The following is a 19,809-nucleotide window of genomic DNA, read 5'->3' on the forward strand; positions in this document are numbered from 1 at the left end:
TCAGTTTTCAAGTTATCGTAATGTTTTGAAAGTTTGTATCTTGTGCTTATGTTTTCATGTGTTTTGGGATGCTTTTGAAAATAACAGTAAAAGACAAAAAGCCATGTAAGTTGTTGGGCTGTCTCTCTCTTAAAGAAAGTCTGGCAAGCGCATGTACACTTGAATGGTAGTATTTTGTACTAGTTGCCTGTGCAATTTAATACTTCCAGGCTAAGTTAAAAGTATGGCTTCTGCTTGACTGGAATTAACTGATAATTCCCCATTTTTACCATCTGTAAGTCGTATATTTGAGGAGGAAATAGGGAGGGAGACAAGCTACCCTTCAATAAATGCTTTTTGATATGTTGTCATCAGTAGGGATGCTGACATTGCCACTTTGAGAAGTCCTCTGGTAATGGAGTCCCTGAACTGTATGGGGCCTGAAGGATTCGGCTTGGCATGTTCAGTGCCTTGTGATTTGTGACACCCGTCCTGTTTTACTGCATACTGAATAATCAGTCACCTGGTTCTTAATACTGAATTTGAAAAATTGTTCAGGATAAACTTCACTTACAACAATCCAACTGATGATTATTTCATTATCAGCTGGTTTTGAGTGCTTAACAGTTGCAGTTTTAGGAGCTGGTGTTGCAAATGTTCACGCACCTGCTTCTCTGTTTCTAATCAATGGTTAAATCTGTTCAGCCTTAATAGAAACTTACACTTCTGATCTTCATAGGTGACTGTCAGCCTCTGGATGTCTCCTCTGTACACCATAACAACACGTTTTTGAAGTACTGTGTGTCATTGCTGGGTTACGGGTTTTACGGAGATATATTAAAAGATAGTGAAAAGAAGCGGTGGATGGGTCCGATCAGATACGACTACTCAGGTAACGTCTGTAATTATTACAGTTATTAGAAATTGCCTTAAAAGTAGCATGGTCAGTGGGTCAAAGGAGGTGATCCTCCCCCTCTGCTCTGCCCTGGTCAGGCCCCACCTGGAGTATTGTGTCCAGTTCTGGGCTCCCGGGTATAAAAAAAGACAGGGATCTCCTGGAGAGAGTTCAGCAGAGGGCCACAAAGATGATTAAGGGCCTGGAACATCTCCCCTATAAGGAAAGGCTGAATGAACAGGGGCTGTTCATCCTTGAGAAAAGAAGACTAAGGGGGGACCTTATTAATGTTTATAAATATCTTAAGAGTGGGACACAAGAGGACATATCCAGCCTCTTTTCAGTGGTCTGTGGAGACAGGACAAGGGGCAGTGGCCTCAAGTTGGAGCACAGGAAGTTCCGCACCAACACACAGAAGAACTTTTTCACAGTGAGGGTGACAGAGCCCCGGGACAGGCTGCCCAGGTTGTGGAGTCTCCTTCTCTGGGAATACTCAAGACCTGTCTGGATGCCTCCCTGGGGGTCCCTTCCAACCCCTACAATTCTGTGATGCTTTTGTCAGCATGTAAACATATTGGAGCAGTTGATGTGCTCTCTCCAAACCAAGCTTCTCTGAGGCTTTCAAACAGAAGAGGCAGGCTTAACCTGATTTTAAATTCCTTTTGGTACCAAGTACGTTGGATCACATTATGGAAAGCTCCATAACTTGGGGAATGGCATTAACAGTGTGCTCATTACAGCTGTGTTGAATTTAATTTTATGGTACAGTTAATAATTTAACTGAGAGTTAATTTTTAAAGTATTTTATGAGTTTTATAAAGAGCTAAAAAGTTTATGTCAAGCTATTAAAAATTATATTGGAAGCAACCCTAATAACCCTAATTCAAACTTATTTAATATGCTTTTTTATTAATAAAACTGTTAGCCCTGTTCTGTGTTGTTAATAGAGATGTGTTGCTTTATGTCACCTAGTGATAGCTGCCTAAAAAGTACTATCTCTTCTCTGCCAAACACTTCTACTTTCTTTTCATTCATTCCGAGATAGAAAGGCACTCCTGAGTTTGATGTTTGGCTGATGGAATGAATTATTACATTTGCCCTTCCAGCACTGATTAAAGAGATGAGTGATTTGTCCTAGTTAGCTAATATTTGGACAAATTCTGTGCTCCTGGAAGTATTTTTGCCTTCTTTAATTTGTTTTGTATCTGGTAAAGAAGATACAAAAGCAGAATTTAAGTAGTGTCAGCTAAGTTTAAGAATCAGCAGTGAGATACACCTAAAATTTTTAGTTGTCTCTTGAAGATGTCTATCAAAGTAATGGCACTATTGGCAGATGTTAATAAGTAGGGGAGGGGCAGTACTTCCTTGTCCTTTACAGTCTAAAACATTATAACATTATAACTTCTAGAGACCAACTATTGTTTTGCAGTCTGTAGAGAAGGAAAGAGAGGAAAAATCAAGGAATGTATGCAGATGTGTTCCCCATGTAGATTTGTAATAACTTAATGCAGCTTAACACTTCTATGCAGGCTTCAAGACTTTTCTTACTCATCATTACTATGAAGGAACAATTTCTTTTCAACCAGCAAAACACACACTGGGATCTCCACGAGATAAAGATAGCTGCAGAATGGGGTAAGCTAATGGTTATTTCTGGATATTTGGCATGAACTATTTGAAAAGGCCTGTACATAAATAGAAGTCTGTCACACCTCTGGGCTTGGCAAAAATCATGAGGCAGAACTTGCTGGAAACTCTGTTTAGGCACATGGAGAGTACAGAGGTGATTGGTGACAACCAGCATGTTTTCACAAAGGACAAATCATGCCTGACAAATTTGGTGGCCTTCTGTGATATGGTTACAGCACTGACGGATAAGGGAAGAATGACAGACATCATCTACCTGGACTTGGCCAAAGCATTTGTCAGTGTCCTACATGACATCCTTGTCTCTAAATTGGAGAGACATGGATTTGATGGATGGTCCACTCAGTGCATAAGGAACTGGCTGGACGGTTGCACTCAAAAGAGTTGTGGTCGATGGTACAATGTCCAAATTGAGACCAGTGACGAGTGACATTCCTCAGGGGTTAGTACTGGAACTGACACTGTTTTAACATTTTGTCTGAAAAACAGACAGTGCATTTGAATATATCCTCACCAAGTTAGCTGACAACACCAAGCTGTGTGATGCAGTCACCATGCTGGAATGCAGGAATGCCATTCAGAGGCCCCTTGACAGGCTTGAGAGGTGGGCACATGTGAACTGCGTAAAGTCCAACAAGGCCAAGTACAAGGTTCTGCACGTGTGTTGGTGCAATCCTGAGCACAACTGCAGGCTGGGTGGAGAACTGATTGAGAGCAGCCCTGAGGAGAAGGACTTGGGTGTGTTGACCGTTGAAAAGCTCAACGTGACCCAGCAATGTGTGCTTGCAGCCCAGAAAGCCAACTGTATCCTGTACTGCCTCAAAATAATCATGACCAGCAGGTGAAAGGAGGTGATTTTGACTCTCTGCTCTGGTGAGATGCCATCTGAAGTACTGTGTCCAGCTCTGGGGTCCCTGGTACAAGAAAGATACTGAGTTGTTGGACCATATCAAGTGGAGGGCCACAAAGGTGATCAGAGAGATGGAGCACCTCTCCTGTGATGACTGTCTGAGAGTGTTGAGTTTGTTTAGCCTGGAGCAGAGAAGGCTCTGGGGAGACCTTATTGCAGCCTTCCAGTACTTTAAGGGGCCTACAGGCAAGACGGAGAGGGACTGTTTACAAGCAGTGATAGGACAAGGGATAATAGGCTTAAACTAAAAGAGGACAAATTTAGGTTAGAATTTAGGAAGAAATTCTTCCCTGTGAGGGTGGTGAGGTCCTAGCACAGGTTGCCCGGAGAAGCTGTGGCTACCCCTTCCCTAGAAGTGTTCAAGGCCAAGCTGGATGGGGCATTGGGCAACCTGGGTCTAATGGAGGGTTCCCCTGCCCATGGTCGTGGTGATTGGAACTAGATGGTCTTTGAGACACCTTTGAACCCAAATCAGTCTGTGATTCTACAAGAAGTCACAGAAATATTTTTATCATCAAAACACTAACTCTGAGACAAGGTTTTTAAGAGTTTATTGACTCATTAAAGGGAATGCCTCATCCATCCAGTCCGTAAACAGAAATGTAGTAAGATTTGGTTTGTTGGTGTCCTCCTCCAATTTTAAATGACGTAAAGTATAACAGGACCATAAGATACTGAGGGTTCTATGCTGTCTTAATGCAAATAATCGAAAGGTTCAGATTCAGACATTCTCAGATGTTCTCTTTGTAATTGGATCTCACAATTTTAGCAGTTGTTTTAGTGTCATGGAGTTGGACTTGATGATCCTTATGAGTCTCTTCCAACTCAGTATGATTCTATGACAAGTTGGCATGGCTTGTCCTAAGGGTAAGTCCTTTCAGGGCCAACCTATTTAGTCTTTTTTTTTTTTTTTAATAGACTATGACTATGCTGTACAAATTCTGTGTGGTAGTTTTCACTTGTTTGTCCAATCAGAGGGCCTGTGTTAATCTCCCCAGTGTTCCTTACTTTCTTCTGCTTGAAGTTATGCACTAGTATTTCTTCTCTTCTTTATATATGAAGCTATCAGAGATATAATAGTTGTCACGGCAGCAGGCAGCATACCAGGGTACAGAGGAGCCAGAAACTACATGAAATTTATTGAGACTGCTGTGACATGCTACAGATCACAGTTTCCAGCATTAGTTGGAGCAACTATTCTGATCCATGAGGTGCCTTGATGCAGGGGAAGCTCCAGAAGAAGAAAGCTGTCATCCAGGTCTCTGTCAGGGAGTAAAGAGCACTTGGTGCCTCATGAGGGATTTTGTACATCCTGATAATTGCTGGAAGGGTGATAGGGCTGGGCACAAGCAATTTAGGAGAACCCTGGAGCATGGTGATGACAGTGATTCAGGTGAGTGACAAGTTGACTAGGAGAAATGCTCTGCTGGTCTTGTTACAGAAAAGAAAAGTTGGGGCTGTGACAGGTGAGGGCAATCTTGGTAGTTGTGACTGTGAGATTATAGAGTTTGAAATCCCAAGAGAAGTAAGCAAGACAAAAAGTAGAATTGCAACCATGAACTTGAGGAGAGCAGATTTGGGTTTATTCAAGAATCTTGACAAGATCCCTTGGGATGCTGACCTGCAGGACAAATTGGCCCAGGAGACTTTGTACTTACCCAGAGCACAAGAACTGTTCATTCTGATACGTGGAAACTTGAGTAAGCAGGACAGAAAAACAACACAGATGAGCAAAGATCTGAGAAGTAAACAGAAGGTGAAAGTGGGACAGATGACTTGAGGAACAACACAGAGACATTGCCTAAATGTGCAGGCATGGAGCTGAAAAGCCAAAATTCAAGTGGAGTTGAAATCAGCAAGACATGTGAAGGGTGTTGCTTCATACAAAGGCATTATGTAAGCATAACAATCAAAGCAAAAGGAACTGCGGGCCTGCTGCTTAGTTGTATGGGAGACCTAGTGATAAATTGTATGGAAAAGGCTGGGAAGTGCCTCCTTTCACTGCAATTTTCACTGATGTGGTCTGCTGCCAGGGCTTACAGGTCCCCAAGCCCATGGATAAGAGGGAAACAGTGGCTATTGAATATCTTGACTTCAGCAAGGTGTTTGGTACTATTTCCTGTAGTATTCTTAAATTGATGTGGTGTGGAATAGGTAAGTGGGTAGATGGCTAGACTATCTAGAAAGGTTGTGTGCCCCAGGGATCAATACTGGGACCAATACTGTGCAACATCTTTATTAATGACTGGGGTGGTGACAGTGCACTCTCAGAAGTTTTATGGATGGTACTACATTGTGAGGAGGAGTTTACACATTGACACTCAGGGCTGCTGTTCAGAAGCATCTTGCTGGGCTTAAGAAATGGCTGATAGGAACCTCCTGAAGTTCTGAAGAGGCAAATACTGTGTACCTGGAGTGGAATAGTCCCAGGCAACAGCACTGACTGCCTGGCTGGAAGGCAGCTCTGCCAAAAAGAATTTTGGGATACTGGTGGACAAGAGCTGTACCTGAGTCTGCAGTGTGCCCTTGCAGCAAGGAAGGCCCAACTGTATAGTGGGCTTTCTAAGCAAAAGAGAAGCCAACAGGTCAAGAGAAGTGATTCTTCCCCTATACTCAGCACTTGTGAGGTGAAGAACTGGCTCCAGTGTGTCAATGCCTTCTAATACTTGGCTGACATAACAGTGAAACAGGTCTTCTGGACTCTACCCTGGCAGATACTCAAAACTCAACTGAACAAGGAACTAAACATCCTGATCCTGCAAGACCAGCTTTGAGCAGAGGTTTGAACCACATCAGAGGTCCCTTCCAACCTCTGTGATCTTATGGCTCTGTGATGCTGTTATTTCTGATGTTCAGTGATCTTCAGCACTGCAGTACCTGGGTCATGCCACATCAGGGTTGTCAGTGCCGTGCTGCATCTTGTCATGGGGGAAGGTCTTGTAATGACTGGGTAAAAATAAAAAGTACAACTGTCTAACAGGTTTGCTTTCAGGGGCTGAATGGTATTTTTGTTTTCAGATGTTACATTTGCAAGAAAAGTGAGGAGCAGCTGGCAGAACAGCACAAGGAATGTGGATTGAAAGGCGAAGGTAATTGTCATAAAAAGTAGGCTGGTGTAGTATCAGACAAAATAACTTTTTCAGAATATATCACATCAAGTGTGTGTGCTGGTTGGATTGGTTTTGTTTGTTGTTTTGGTTTTTTTTAAATGTGGATTACTAAATAATCTATTATTTCTTTAAGTTTAAGGAAAGTACATGTAAATATGTGAAAAATACATTAGGTGTCTCCTCTACCCAGAGCTCAGAAAATTCTGATAAAATTATACTAATTACTTATATATTACAATGTGTTGGGGTTCTTTTCTTTAGGAAATACAGATTCTGTGAGCTAAGATTCTGTGTTCTTTTTGTGAGGACTTAGCTGATAAATTGTGAGATAGTGTAGGAGGAAACAGCTTATTAAGAAAAATTTTAGAATAGATCAGAATTAAAAAATTGTGCGTATTAGCACCAAAGTCACTCTGTATAAAGCTGTTTATTTAATAAAATGAATTGAATTTAGACAACTAATAACTGATCTAGAGAACTGAAGTATTCCTGTGCAGTACCCCACCAATATTCAGTATAAATGATAAATGAGATTTCTCTAGTTATGCTACACTTATTCTAGGTGGCTGAGTTTTGACTCTGGTCTCTGTTGTCTTGGATAAACCCCTCTTAAACAGCAGGCAGCCTTCCCACCACCGCTTGCTTCTACTTTTGCTCTCCTTTTTTCATTTGCTTGTGGGGTAGGGTGTTTGGGTTTTTTATTATTTTTTATTTTCTTGTGTTTAAGACTATTTTTTTAAAGCTGCCATTTTGTTAGTTTTGATCCAGCAAAGAAGCAAAGGCAGACAAACTATTACAGTAACATATAGAAGCATTCTACCTTAAGTAATTTGAGGCTTATTTAGTACAGTGAGCATACTTCAAAAGTTAACAAATATCTAGACACACTGTAGACTAAATTATTGATGCTCCTCAGTTAAACAACAAATGGATTCGTCAGGAAAGGTTGCTGTTTTCATTTTGTTGTTTGTGTGTCCGAAAATACCTGGTTTTCTCATAAATAAGTACTTGCATAGTTCTGGACACAGAAGATGTTTCCAGTCCCAGTGGTTTATGTTCTGTTAAGCTACCTTCATCTCAGAGTAGGGCCCCATCATTTGCCTGCAGCCTGAACAAAGTCATTGTGCACTTTGACATTTAAGTCTTTCTCATCTCTCTTTAAGGTACACATTTTGAATCTGATTTAAATGATTTCTTTCTGTAATGTCCTGTTTGAAAGCAACATAAAAAGATTGGCAGTGAAGCAAGCAATACTAAAACCACTCTGGCAAATGATGTGAAAATTTTGAATTTAAGAGCTGCATTTTTTTCTTGTTATTACTGATTTGGTGATAGAGAGGCTAGTCTAGATGGAAAAAGTTTTTTGTTCCCTTTAAGTCTTTTGTCATGTTCCTGTCCTGCTCTGTTTTTCCTGTAATTCTGATTTTCTTGGTTCTTTTACTAAAGAGTGGATAGTAATTCCAATGAATAAAACTTCAAGGAGGTAAGAAAAGTTCAAAGGGCAAAGAACAACTGTAGAATACTTTCCAATTTTTTTCTCCTTTTCTGATGTATAAAGCTGGGAAGAGGCCAATTCAGAATGAATGCATCAGACTTCAGGTCCAAAATTACCTAGACAATTGTAATAATGATTCTCTAGAGTAAATGTGAAGTTCCTAAAACTAAGACAGTGCAGGATATCAGAATTTTAGGACATGAAATGACAGAATGTCATCTATCGTCCCATCAAAGAAACAACTTGAAAATAAGCACCCTGAGTCAATTCTTCCCTTTTTACCATTTTTTAGATATAAATTGTTGCATTGAGGCAGAAGAGTGATACTGATTAAGAGCTGAAATACTAAGCCATTGTCTTTGCATCATTGTTTATTTACAATTAACATGTTGAAGAGCAAGAATTAAGTTTTTTTAAAGTTACAAGCCCCCTGAACTTTCAAACTTGCACAAGGGTAAAACTTGCTTGTCCTTCCCTTGCCTAAGGTTTTGTGGGTTTACCCATATAGCATTGATCCTGAATTTAGCGTGCCTTATGTCAAAAGTGCTGTGTGGTTTTAGTAGATAATCAGTCTGTGAAAGAAGAAAGGAACTTTTTCGGTTGTTACATGGAAAATATATTTTAATGCAGTTTATTTTAGATATGTATTGACAGTGCATGAATATACCTAGTTAAAACTTGTAAGTTGCTAACAATGAGGATTGCTTTTCAGCGTTCTTGTGAATAGATGAAATAATAACCTGTCTCTGTGCCTTTATTGATGCGTTTCAGAAGAGGAAGAAGAATGGAAGATTATTAAAGGGAAATTTCTAGCCATCAATGCAGTAAATATGAGCTGTGCCTGTTCACGAAGTCCAAGAGGTCTTTCACCAGCTGCTCATTTGGCTGATGGTTCAGCTGACCTCATTCTAGTTCGTAAATGCTCCAGATTTGATTTTCTACGATACCTTGTCAGACATACAAACCAAGATGATCAGGTGTGTATTCCCTTTGGCATTACATTCTCCAGAGTCAGTCTGAATTGTAAACATCAATATTCTTATATAAGAAAAAGAAATCAACAAAGCAGGTTTTGTTTGGGGGGGGGGGTTGTACATTTTGAGTGGCGCAATCTCAGCATGTGTACCCTTTAATAATAAATAACTTCAGCTAAGTCAAGTCTTTGGCCATGAATTCTAACAAAATTCAACTTTTATAATTGAATTCTGTTTCATAACATTTTCCAAACATTTGCTGTTTGGACAATATTTAAAGGGATTTTATCACAACTGTGCCTCCATGTATTTGTCATGAAAAACTGCTCACAGCAGAAGATGTAGTAAAGAATAATAAATCCTTTTTTTGTAAACCATGTGAAAATGTGATTTAGAAGTTACCAGAGCTGAAGTTTGAATTTTAAACCTCGGGCTTTTAGCAGAATTTTAATACATATATTTGATGAGGTTATGAGCTTTACGCATTCAGCTTCAAAATTATTCCTTGCATATGTTTTGGCTGTCAGGATAAACTACAAGGAAAGATTCATCACTGCTCTGGATTGCAGTGTCTGTTGAAACAAGCTATGGCTGTGAATACACACATTTAATACTTGTCACAACCTGATAATATTAACATGTCCTGGAAATGTATCTAAACAAAGGATTAATGTCATATCTAGTTATGAAAGCAATAATAAATTCACTTGTTTAAGATGCTATTCTTCCTCCTCTCTAAAAGAATTTATATTAATTCTCTTCCCTCCTTTTCCTCATTACCTTTTCCTGGGACGTTGTGTTTGTGTCTGTATTCCTCCTTCATGCTCTTCTCCATCCCCTCTCCTTCCCTTCATTCCTTCCCACTCGCTCTCACTGTTCCCTTGGTATTTTTGATTATTTGATGCTTTCCCTGGCTGCCTTTCAAACTGGCTTCGACATTTATCAAGAGACTACAGTCTGCTTAGACTAGACACATGAGACCATTCATGGGTGACTCTGTGCAGCCATGGGTACCAGTTTTTGCAACTAGCACTCTCTGTGAGACAGGGCTTCCAAGTGTTTGACAACTTCACAGTTTATTTATGGTTAAACGTTGATGGAACTTAAGACCTAGGAGGTCCCTTCAACCTTGATGCTTTTTGCGATTGGCACTGCGACTATTCCCCTTTCAGTGCTTCCCCACTGTTTCTCTCCGGGTTATGTTGGTTTTGTGGTGTAAATTAAATGCAAGGTTGTGCATGTGTCCTTGCTCCAGGTGGTGCCTACCCTCGTGGTGGGAAACCCAGCTTGAAAACTTAAGAAAATGGGGGGAAAAAGGAAGTAAGAGGTGAATGTGCATGAATACAGACTAGTTTCTTGGTAAACTGGGTTTTTATTCACTTTTGCTTCCCTGTCACCCAACTCCCATAGATGCACACAGACATGCTCCATTGCCTTTGCTAAGTGACATGTGTGTATTAATTACAGCTTGCGAAATATTTAAGTCTATATCAGTTAAGCTGCTTTCAGAGCAGGTCAAGGCACCCTCTAATTGGATCGTTCCTTTAATTTACAAAGCCTTTATTAAAGCATTTGTACAACGTTGTAATGTAAATCTGCAACCTGTGTTAACAACAGCAATCTCGTAATTGTCATACTTTTCCTAGCTGAATTAACTAGTTAAGATTATCTTTGTTTTGTTGGAGTGTAATAATACTGCCCTCTATTCTTATTTCCATGCACACCCAGCTCTGTGACTTATCACACTGCTGTGGAATTCTTACCTTCAGGGCATCCTTCCGAATGCAGAAGCAGAAGGCTTTCATAAAAGCCCACGTGTCTTAAGCACTGTAGTTGAACAGGTCCTGAGGATGCTACAAAGATTCAGTCCAAACCTCTTTGACTTTGATTTTGTGTTATCATGGTTTCAATAGGGTTTTTAAAATGGTTTTTATAACCATTTACTCATAATCTCAGAACCTGTGACCTGATTATCTATAAAACTGCAGTATTGCAGCTACTTGAAGAGGACCACTGAAAAGGTTTCCATTTTGGCTTGATTGTTTCTGACTTGTGCAGGGTTTTTTAAAACAAAAATCACTCTGTGCCTCAGGTAAGCTTCTCTAGAAAATCTGAGAGGATGGGCTTTCTTGAATACAAAACGCTGCACGCTGAGTTGCTTTACATATCAAATGAATTTAATCGCAATTGTTTATTTGTTTGGCTTTTTCCCCCTTTTTAGTTTGACTTCTCATTTGTAAACGTGTATCGGGTGAAGAGTTTTCAGTTTACATCAAAACTTTCAGAAGACAACGAGAGCAGCGTCACAGACATAGGAAAGAAACGTTTTGGCCACTTCTGCAGAGATCATCCAGCCTGTTGCTGTAATAGTGCTAATAGCACCTGGAACTGTGATGGAGAAACTCTGGACAGTTCAGCCATTGAAGTGAGGTAAGCATCGATTTTTCTCTCCATACACCAGAAAACATTAGGCCTTTCAATTGGTTTTTAAGATGATCATAAAGACATCCCCAAAAGGTGCCTCTCCATGGCAAAATTGAGTCTTGTGATAATAAACATAATTTTTTTTGTTAGTTTTTTTGAGTCCTTTCCAGAGAATACTCCAACCTTGTGTATTCTAAATGATCCCTGACTGATACAGATGGATGGCTCTACCGTTTAAGTCCCGCTTACTGCATGAAGTGCTGAAGGTGAAGGTGTTAAGAGGATTCTTTTTAAATGAGTGCAGAACCTCCTTACACTAAGCACTAACTTCCCCTATTAATCTTCAGTAGGCTTCTTTGTCTTACAAAGATACTGAGTATTTCCCATAATTTGTGGGTTTTGGCACACAGCACAGAGTCTTATCTCCAGCCTGGGCATATGGAGAAAGAAGTGTGCAGTTGTGCAGATGATTAAATTAGAAGGGAATACATGTTTGTGAAATCTGAAGGACTTTTTTTCTCTCCTTTTTGTTTGTTGATTAGTTTTGTTTGTTTTTAAAACAATGGGAACAAAAAACACAATACAAAATATTTACATGCAAGGGTGTTCCATTTAAACATAATCACATAGTATACCAAAGTGATTTTTATAAATATTGTATAAGAGCAGCTCATCTAAGTGCCCTATCAAACTTTCTGTGTGGAAAATAGGAGTAGCAGGAGCGATGGCTACATGAAAACATGCAGTCTTCTTTGTAGGAGGGAAGATTGTATCAAAAATGAGAGTCTGGTTTCTGTACTCTGGAGCAAGGAACTTTGTCCAACTGCTTGAAGTTCATGGACTTCTAAAATTAAATACAGTCATCGTTTATTTCCTATTAATCAATTTCCATATTTTTCAGGGTTCACTGCCAGTTGATGAAGCTGTTTGCAAGGGGAATCGAGGAAAACTGTAAAGATGAAGCTGCCAACAGCCAGAGTAGCAGTGAACAATTTCTATAGACATTGCTCCTCCAGTGGAGAGAAGATATAATAAAGGCTCAAGGAAATTGAGTAAATATGCATTTTAGTCAAATTGACAAGTATTTTAAAATTTTAGATTTTTTTTTTTATGGCTTCAGTTTCATTTTAGACAGTGTATTGTGTCTTTTTTTTTTTAAAACATTGTACTCATTAAAATATATCTTGGAACAATGTAATCTAAGTTATGTTAGAAAAGGTAGGGCTGGCGTATATATATATGTATTCACGGTGACTGATGCCTTCTCTGTGCTCTTCTCATTTAGCAGTTGTGTTGAAATATCTAAATGTTAGAAAACATTGGACCTCACATTGTTATCAAACCAAGACATCAGGACAATATATTTTCAGTGTCTGAGAAGGTGTTTCTGCTGGGAGTCTTACGTAGTTGCATGTGGCTTAAATGCTGGACAACAGTGTTGTCATTCTCATATTTTTTTGTTTTGTTTTTTAGTAAAATCTTTCATTTTGTAATTCTGACTATACCTTGCAACTTATCAATGCAATTCAAACACACATTCCTGGCTTTAAGTAATAACAGTAAGAGTTTAGAAATACTTTGAAAATAAAAGCACATCTGTATACGGATCATACCTTATCCTATATATTCTATTTATATAAAGGCTTCCTTGCATGATGCTTTTTGGGATTATAAAGGGTTTTATGACTGTTTGATGATACCAAATACTACACACAGCAACTTGAAATGTCTTGCAAGGAGCTTGCTGGGATACTTATAATACCAGGAAAGCACAGGCAAAGGAAAATATAAATATCTTCCGAAACACCAGCAAGTTTTACATGTTTTTAAAGTATCTAAAATTAACATATGAAAAGCTTCCCTCTTCGTTAAAGAGTTATTTGGAGGTTCTACTACATACATTAAAATGTCTTTGCAAAATAAGATGCTGGAATTTTAAGTTGAAAAATAGGATTTGATGATTGGAAGTTTTTAAAGTAATGCTCATTTAACTGAATAGGAAACAAAAGAATTTGTTTTGCGCAGTCAGGGGAAGGAACTGGCATCTGATAAATAATGAATTCACTGTGCTGATTTCTTTATATAGCGAGAAACATTAGACTATCATGTATCACTGTGGACTGATTCAGTTGTGTGTGGATTTGCGTATTGTGACACACACATTCTCTGTGTGTGGGCTTGGGGCTAAATTTAACCTGGTTTGAGGATCAGAGGTTAGCCCCTGCCCTCTCCTGTCTTTTCTTAAGCATGTGATTCTCTCTAAAACTCGTTGCACCTGAGGATTTTTGGTTTTTTGGCTGAAGCAGCTAATGGTTTGCTATTCATGTATATTTATTGGTGCTTCTTTCATTCAGCTCGTGTTAGTTTTATGTCTCTTGTGTATTAGCTCTGCGTAAGCCATGATGATCGGTCAGTTTATTACTGAAGCACTTGAAAATTGTTATAAATGGCTGATTTTCCTTTTTCTATTTACATTATTTACATTCCAATTTTGTGTAAAAGGAAAATGGTGTGCTATATGTTTGCTACAAAGTGTTATTCATATTGCTTCGTATGATACAAAGCACTTGCAAATTATGTTTGCCTGAAGTACGCTCATCAACGTTTAGGATCTGTTTTTTGTTATATAGTATTTCAGGGAAATACTTGAATACTTTTCCAAAAGAACTGCTGTTTACTTTCCATATTAATGCAGTGAGTTTAACTGTTGATTGATCCAATGTTTTTTCAGACACCTGTAACATAAGTGATATGTATACTGTATTTTTAAAGCCATGTTTAATAAGTGAAATAGTACTTTTGACCTAAGAACCTCATTGAAAAGGAGATTATGCAGTTCTACAAATGGAAATATTTTTTTTAACTGTCACTTGTTTTAGAAGTTCTATAGTTACTTTGTTCTATCCATGAATTCTGTGAGAAAACCCAGACTTCAAGTTACTGTCATTCTTGTGCAGGTTACGATGGTGCACACACAGCTCACCAACTGATGAGGGCATTTATGAGGCATTATCCAGATCATACCCTCATAACTGAGGAGTAAATTCTAACCACCTCTTTCCATCAGTTTACTAGCAAGTTATGAGACCCTTACTTGAAAAATGGAGGCTAAATCTGGTTGTGAATGTATATTGAAATGCTCCAAACATTTTTTAATATCTGAAATCAAGCGCTTGGTGCTCCCAAAGAAAGCCACAACGGAAGGAAGGCTCCTTTCTGAGAAACAAGCCACCACAAAAGGAGGAGAAAAGATTGCTCTGTAGTATGGTAATGAAGGATGAAGTAAATAATAAAGGTGTTGCAACATAATCAAATGAAAAGGTCATCATAATAATAATGAAAAGGTAACAATAAATATTATTTATTAATAAATAAAAGGTCTTAGGTAATAGAAAAGCTGCATAGTTGCATTTGAATAATTCTATTTGTAGCATATTATATTAGCAGAGCACCGTGAGTTGTCCAGTTTATTTTTAAAAGAGCTGCATAAGTAATGTCTGAGTATTTTTTATTTCATGGGGTTTTTCTCTGAATGTAGTCACAATATGAAAATTATTTATAGGGGAACCAAGTTTGATTTTTTTTCTCTCTTTTTTTTTTTTTTCTCAATCTTGCTGGCTTCAAGATTAGAAAATGTGTTCTGGTTTATGACACCTAGGGCATTTCATTGGAAAGAATAAAATAAAATTACATCATACAGCAAATACAGTGGTTTTCTTCTTTTCAAAACTGGATTGGAAAAAAAATCTGCCTTTGGCAGAAATCTGGCAGTAGACAATGTGGGAAGATTAAATCAGGTGGAGAAGTAATTCATAAGCTTCCATTTGGGCTGACCACAGCTTTGTGGCAAAGTGTGAGTGTGAACAAGCACTGTGATAGAAAGAAGCTATTGGTGAAGTGGGGCTTGCACTAAAACTAGGCAACTCTGCCAAGGTAAACTAAAGATTGAAGGGGGGGAAAGAAACTTTGTCGTATGTATTTAGAGTTATTATGGAAAAATCTAAATACAAATTTGAAAGAAAACTACTGTTCTAAGAAGCGTGAAGTCTGTATTATACTATAAATAGTATCTAGTAAATATATGTGTGTTTTTTAGAATTTCCTTGCAATAATTATTTCACATGCATTACATATTCTAATAAGTAAACTATGTTCACTGCAGGTGAACAGTGGGCACAGAAGAGAACACACTTTTCATCACGACCTCTGCTTTTGAAGTGTATTTGGTTTATGTGGCAGGGTTTTTGATAGCTGGGGGTGCTGTGGATATTTCCCTGCAGCCAGTGGAGAAGACCATGGTGAGGCAGGGTGTCCCTCTGCAGCCCATGGAGGTTGATGGTGGAGCAGATACCCACCTACAGCCCATGGAGGACCCAGGTGGATGTGCTCTGAAGGAAGTTGCAGCTTGAGACACCATGGAACAAATTTCCTGGCAGGGGCTACAGCTGTGGAAAGGAGCATATGCAGGAGCAGGCTTTCTGTCAGGAAAGGGGGCCTATTGGGAGATCCAAGTGGGAGAAGTTCATGAAGGAGCAGGAGAGATGGAAATGTTATGACCTGATCACAACCCCCATTTCCCATCCCCTTGCGCTGCTTAAGGTGGAGGGGGGGGGCGTGCTGAAGAGTCAGGAGTGAAGTCAGGCCTGCAAAAAAGTTGAGGAAGAGAAGAGGGGACAAGGTTGATTTAGTTTTGTTTTCATTACTGATTATCTTACTCTTATTAATTGGCAACAAATTAAGTTGTTCTTTGTTGAGTCTGTTTTGCCCCTGAGTGCAATTACCAAGTGATCTCCCTGTCCTTATCTCAGCCCATGAGCTTTTTCATCATACTTTCTCACGCTGTCCTGCTGAGGAGGGACCGAGGGACAGAGCGGCTGGGTGGGCACCTGACCGGCAGCCAAGGTCAGCCCAACACATGCAGTTACACACCAGCTCTGTGTTTGTGGGAATGTCTCGTGGCATAAATGGGAAGATGGTACCCAGAACTGGAAATTTCTCCCAACACCTGTCTCTCAATCCAAGGATTATTTCCCTAGAACTCCTGCCCTAATCCCTGTGCAGTAAATGAGCAATGGGAATTCATAATTTTTATTCTCATTAGTCACATTGTTCTTATTTCACATTTTCAGCAGAGTAGTTCAGTGCTTTTAATAGATTATAACTGGTGTTTCAGTTGCAGTAAATGAATTCTGCCCATAATGAAGTGACAGTCTCCCCAGACTTCTCTTACCCGGGCGTGTACGTGATGTACATCTTGCAAAGCCAAATGCGTGTTCTTAATTAATGTGTGACTAGTACCATTAATTAGAAGAGGGTGGGGCATTCATTCTGCAATCAGTCATGCCTTTCAAATCCCCTGCAATGAGAGAATTAACAATTATTTTTTTATTCCATTTCCTACGGCTTAGGAATGATTCCTAATATGTAGCTACCAAAATTGCCAACAAGAGGTTTTCTTCAAAGGATGTTTGCTCTTATTAGGCTCTTACATGTCTGAAAGGGTGACTTGCTGTTGTGTTGGTAGCTGTGTCACCTAAAGTGTAGTTTTGTGCCTTATTTCATAAGAACTCCCTAGCAAGAAATAAAAGAAATAGGGGTTTTTTTCTCTTTTTTTTTTCTTCATGTAAAGAAGACAAATAGTGTAGAACAGGGAAAATAGGGAAAAATAATTACTCATAAAGGAAAAATACTGAAAGAATAACAGAAGCGATGCAAATTAAAAAATCCATGGAGACTAAATTCTGGAAAAGATGAAAGTGAACAACTGCAATATGTTTAAAAGAAAAAAACTTAAAAAATAGGATAACAAAATACAGATTTTTTTTTTTTGCTGGAAAGCATTGCCCGGACACATATACTTTAACTGCACAGCACAAAGCTAATGCTAAAGGTTTGAGTAGATTGCTAGAATGTTGACTACTTACAACTGGTAGAGAGAATAAAGGCTTTATCACTGCTATCAAGGCATATTTCTAAAAAAAAACGTTGGTTTGTGCTCCATATCTCTGCTCACAAACTTTCCCAAAAAAGCATCATCGCTGCAAGAGGTGTGAAAGGGGACCTGTGTAAGCAGCTTCCTGCAGCGCCCTGAAATCACTGGTCAAGATAATCTGCCAGGTATTTATTTTTCGGCTTAATATTTAGCAGCTGTGTTTTAGGGAAGGGGAGATTGGGTAGCAAGAAGAAATGCTGGGTTAGTACTTCCGTGCTGTGGAGGTTCAGCTGGTGGGATAACAGAATCACGGAACCACAAGGTTAGAAAAGACCCTTAAGATCATCAAGTCCAACCATTCCTGTCCTAAACTAAACCATATCCCTGAGTACCTCATCTACCCTTTTCTTAAACCCATCCAGGGAAGGTGACTTTACCCCTCCCTGGGCAGCCTGTTACAGGCCCTGGCGACTCTTTCAGTAGAAAAATTTGTTCTAATATCTAATCTGAACCTGCCCTGGCACAGCTTCATGCCATTTCCCCTTGTCCTGTCTCCTGTCACCTGGCCGAAGAGACCATCGCCCACATCTCTACAACCTCCTTTCAAGTAGTTTTAGGTGGTGATAAGGTCTCCCCTCAGCCTCCTCTTCTCCAGACTTCAGCTGCTCCTCATAGGATTTGCCCTCCAGCCCCTTTACCAACCTGGTTGCCCTTCTCTGGACTGGTTCACCCCAGCTAAGGATCTGCATCACAGACCTCGTAACATCAGGGAAAGTTCCTGCAGAAGAAGATGGTGCACAGAAATATCGCTGCCATTCCCAGCTGGTGCTTGTTTAACCTGCCCTTTGGAGCTGTATGTGAGGTATGTCATGCAAGCAGTTTAGCCATCGAACAGGTCACTTAAAGATTTGTTTACAGTTGGAAAACTTTGGTTACTCAACTTGATCCCCCTTGCTGTATTTAAGTATACTTGTTCTCTCCTCACGGGGGTGCAGAGAACAGATCCTCCCACTTTGGGGAAATTCCCTACCCACGCTGTTGTGTTCACTCAGCCTTCTGCTCCTTGCCGAGCCGGTATTAGTATTCAGACAGAGAAGGAAAAGCTGCAATATTTGAGCAAATATCGATATCAAGAGAAACTGCTTGAAGCTGATTTCTGTTTACCACTGAAGAAGGGACTTCGTGGAAAGAGAGCTGGTATTGACAGGGTTGCTCTGAAAAAAGAGTATCTGCATACAGTCTTCAGTCAAATCAGATACTGTTAGTACCTACATATCACATCCTCACATAATGCTGGCTAATGCTCTGACAGATTCGTCTAGAGGAGGTATCTCCACTCTGCAATACCTATTCAGGTAGATAACTACTTGGAGGGTTATGGTGTTGCAAGATCCTGCCTTGCCCTTAGTCCAAGAAGAAATGACCAGATAAATAAGTAGCTCTCAGGTAGCCAGAGCTTCCCAGTTGTATTTTGTCTCATAATGATGGAAATTTTTCTAGAGAAAACAGGCAAAACCTGGCCACCCTGGCTTTGCCACAGTAGAAGTTTTCCAGTAAAGGCTTTCAGAAAAATCCCCAGCACATTGGTAGCAGGATCAGGAAAGAGTAAACATGGGCGTGTTCTCTCATGGGGATGGGTGATTGTGGTGTTTGTTCCCTTTCTGTGCACAGCCAAAGGTTTGAGCCAACAGAAGTAGCTGTATTTTTTTCCTACGTGAAAGAGTTTACAGACAGACTCCAGTGGAGGAAGGTGAAGCAGGGAGAAAGCACAAGCAGGCTTTGTGCTCGGAGGAGCCCGTCCCAAGGCCGTTACAGTGGGAACAGCAGGTTTCTTCATTGGAGCTGAAAGAGAGGAAAGAGGTGAGTGAGGAAAGGGTGTTGATTCTCTCTGTCTCTTGCAGAACCTGACAATGCATCTTAAATTACACGTGCAAGAGCAGTGAGAGACTACTGCTACTTGTACTCATTTCTGCCAGGGTTTCTGATTTCTACCTTCCAATAAAGGCTACTGATCGGCCAGAACTCCTTTCTCCTCTTGGCATGGGAATGGGCTAAGGAAATCCATACCACGGCCTTTCAAAAGCACCAATAGCTGTATTTGAATTGCCTTCAGTCCCAGAATACAGCATGTGTCTGTCAGTGGGGACAACCAGGGCTTCCTGCGGAGTGCCAAATGCCTCCCTGTGCTCTTAGGGCAAGACAGTGGTGAAAGGAACTAGTGCTACTGTGGTTTTAATCTTTCTCCTAAAGCCACTTGAGTGGGAGTGCATCTCAGCTGTAAAGGCTGAGAAACACACATGAGGTCACAATGACCCCTGCAGTGCCCTTTCTACTGACATCAACTGATGTCTTAGCGTGCACCAGCGGGTTGTGGGCCATGTGAAAGTGCAGTCAGAAAACATCCATTAGGAAACAAGGTTGCCATTGTGTTTGAGCTAAGACC

The 19,809-nt window shown here is 39.9% G+C and overlaps 1 protein-coding gene across 1 annotated transcript in view; it reads left to right on the forward strand.

Moving 5' to 3' along the window:
* Positions 1-12,435, forward strand: part of CERK (ceramide kinase) — a gene marked incomplete at both ends in the record, with an annotated part of 40,763 nt that extends 28,328 nt beyond the window's left edge. The window contains 6 exons of the mRNA XM_084265124.1: positions 719-871; positions 2,404-2,509; positions 6,450-6,520; positions 8,808-9,013; positions 11,232-11,440; positions 12,336-12,435. Coding sequence (XP_084121250.1) covers positions 719-871; positions 2,404-2,509; positions 6,450-6,520; positions 8,808-9,013; positions 11,232-11,440; positions 12,336-12,435 — 845 coding nt within the window. The remainder of the gene's footprint in view (positions 1-718; positions 872-2,403; positions 2,510-6,449; positions 6,521-8,807; positions 9,014-11,231; positions 11,441-12,335) is intronic.
* Between the last annotated feature and the right edge of the window lie 7,374 nt (positions 12,436-19,809).

The sequence above is a fragment of the Gallinula chloropus genome (assembly GCF_964237585.1).
Source record: "Gallinula chloropus genome assembly, chromosome: 1".
Lineage (NCBI taxonomy): Eukaryota > Metazoa > Chordata > Aves > Gruiformes > Rallidae > Gallinula > Gallinula chloropus.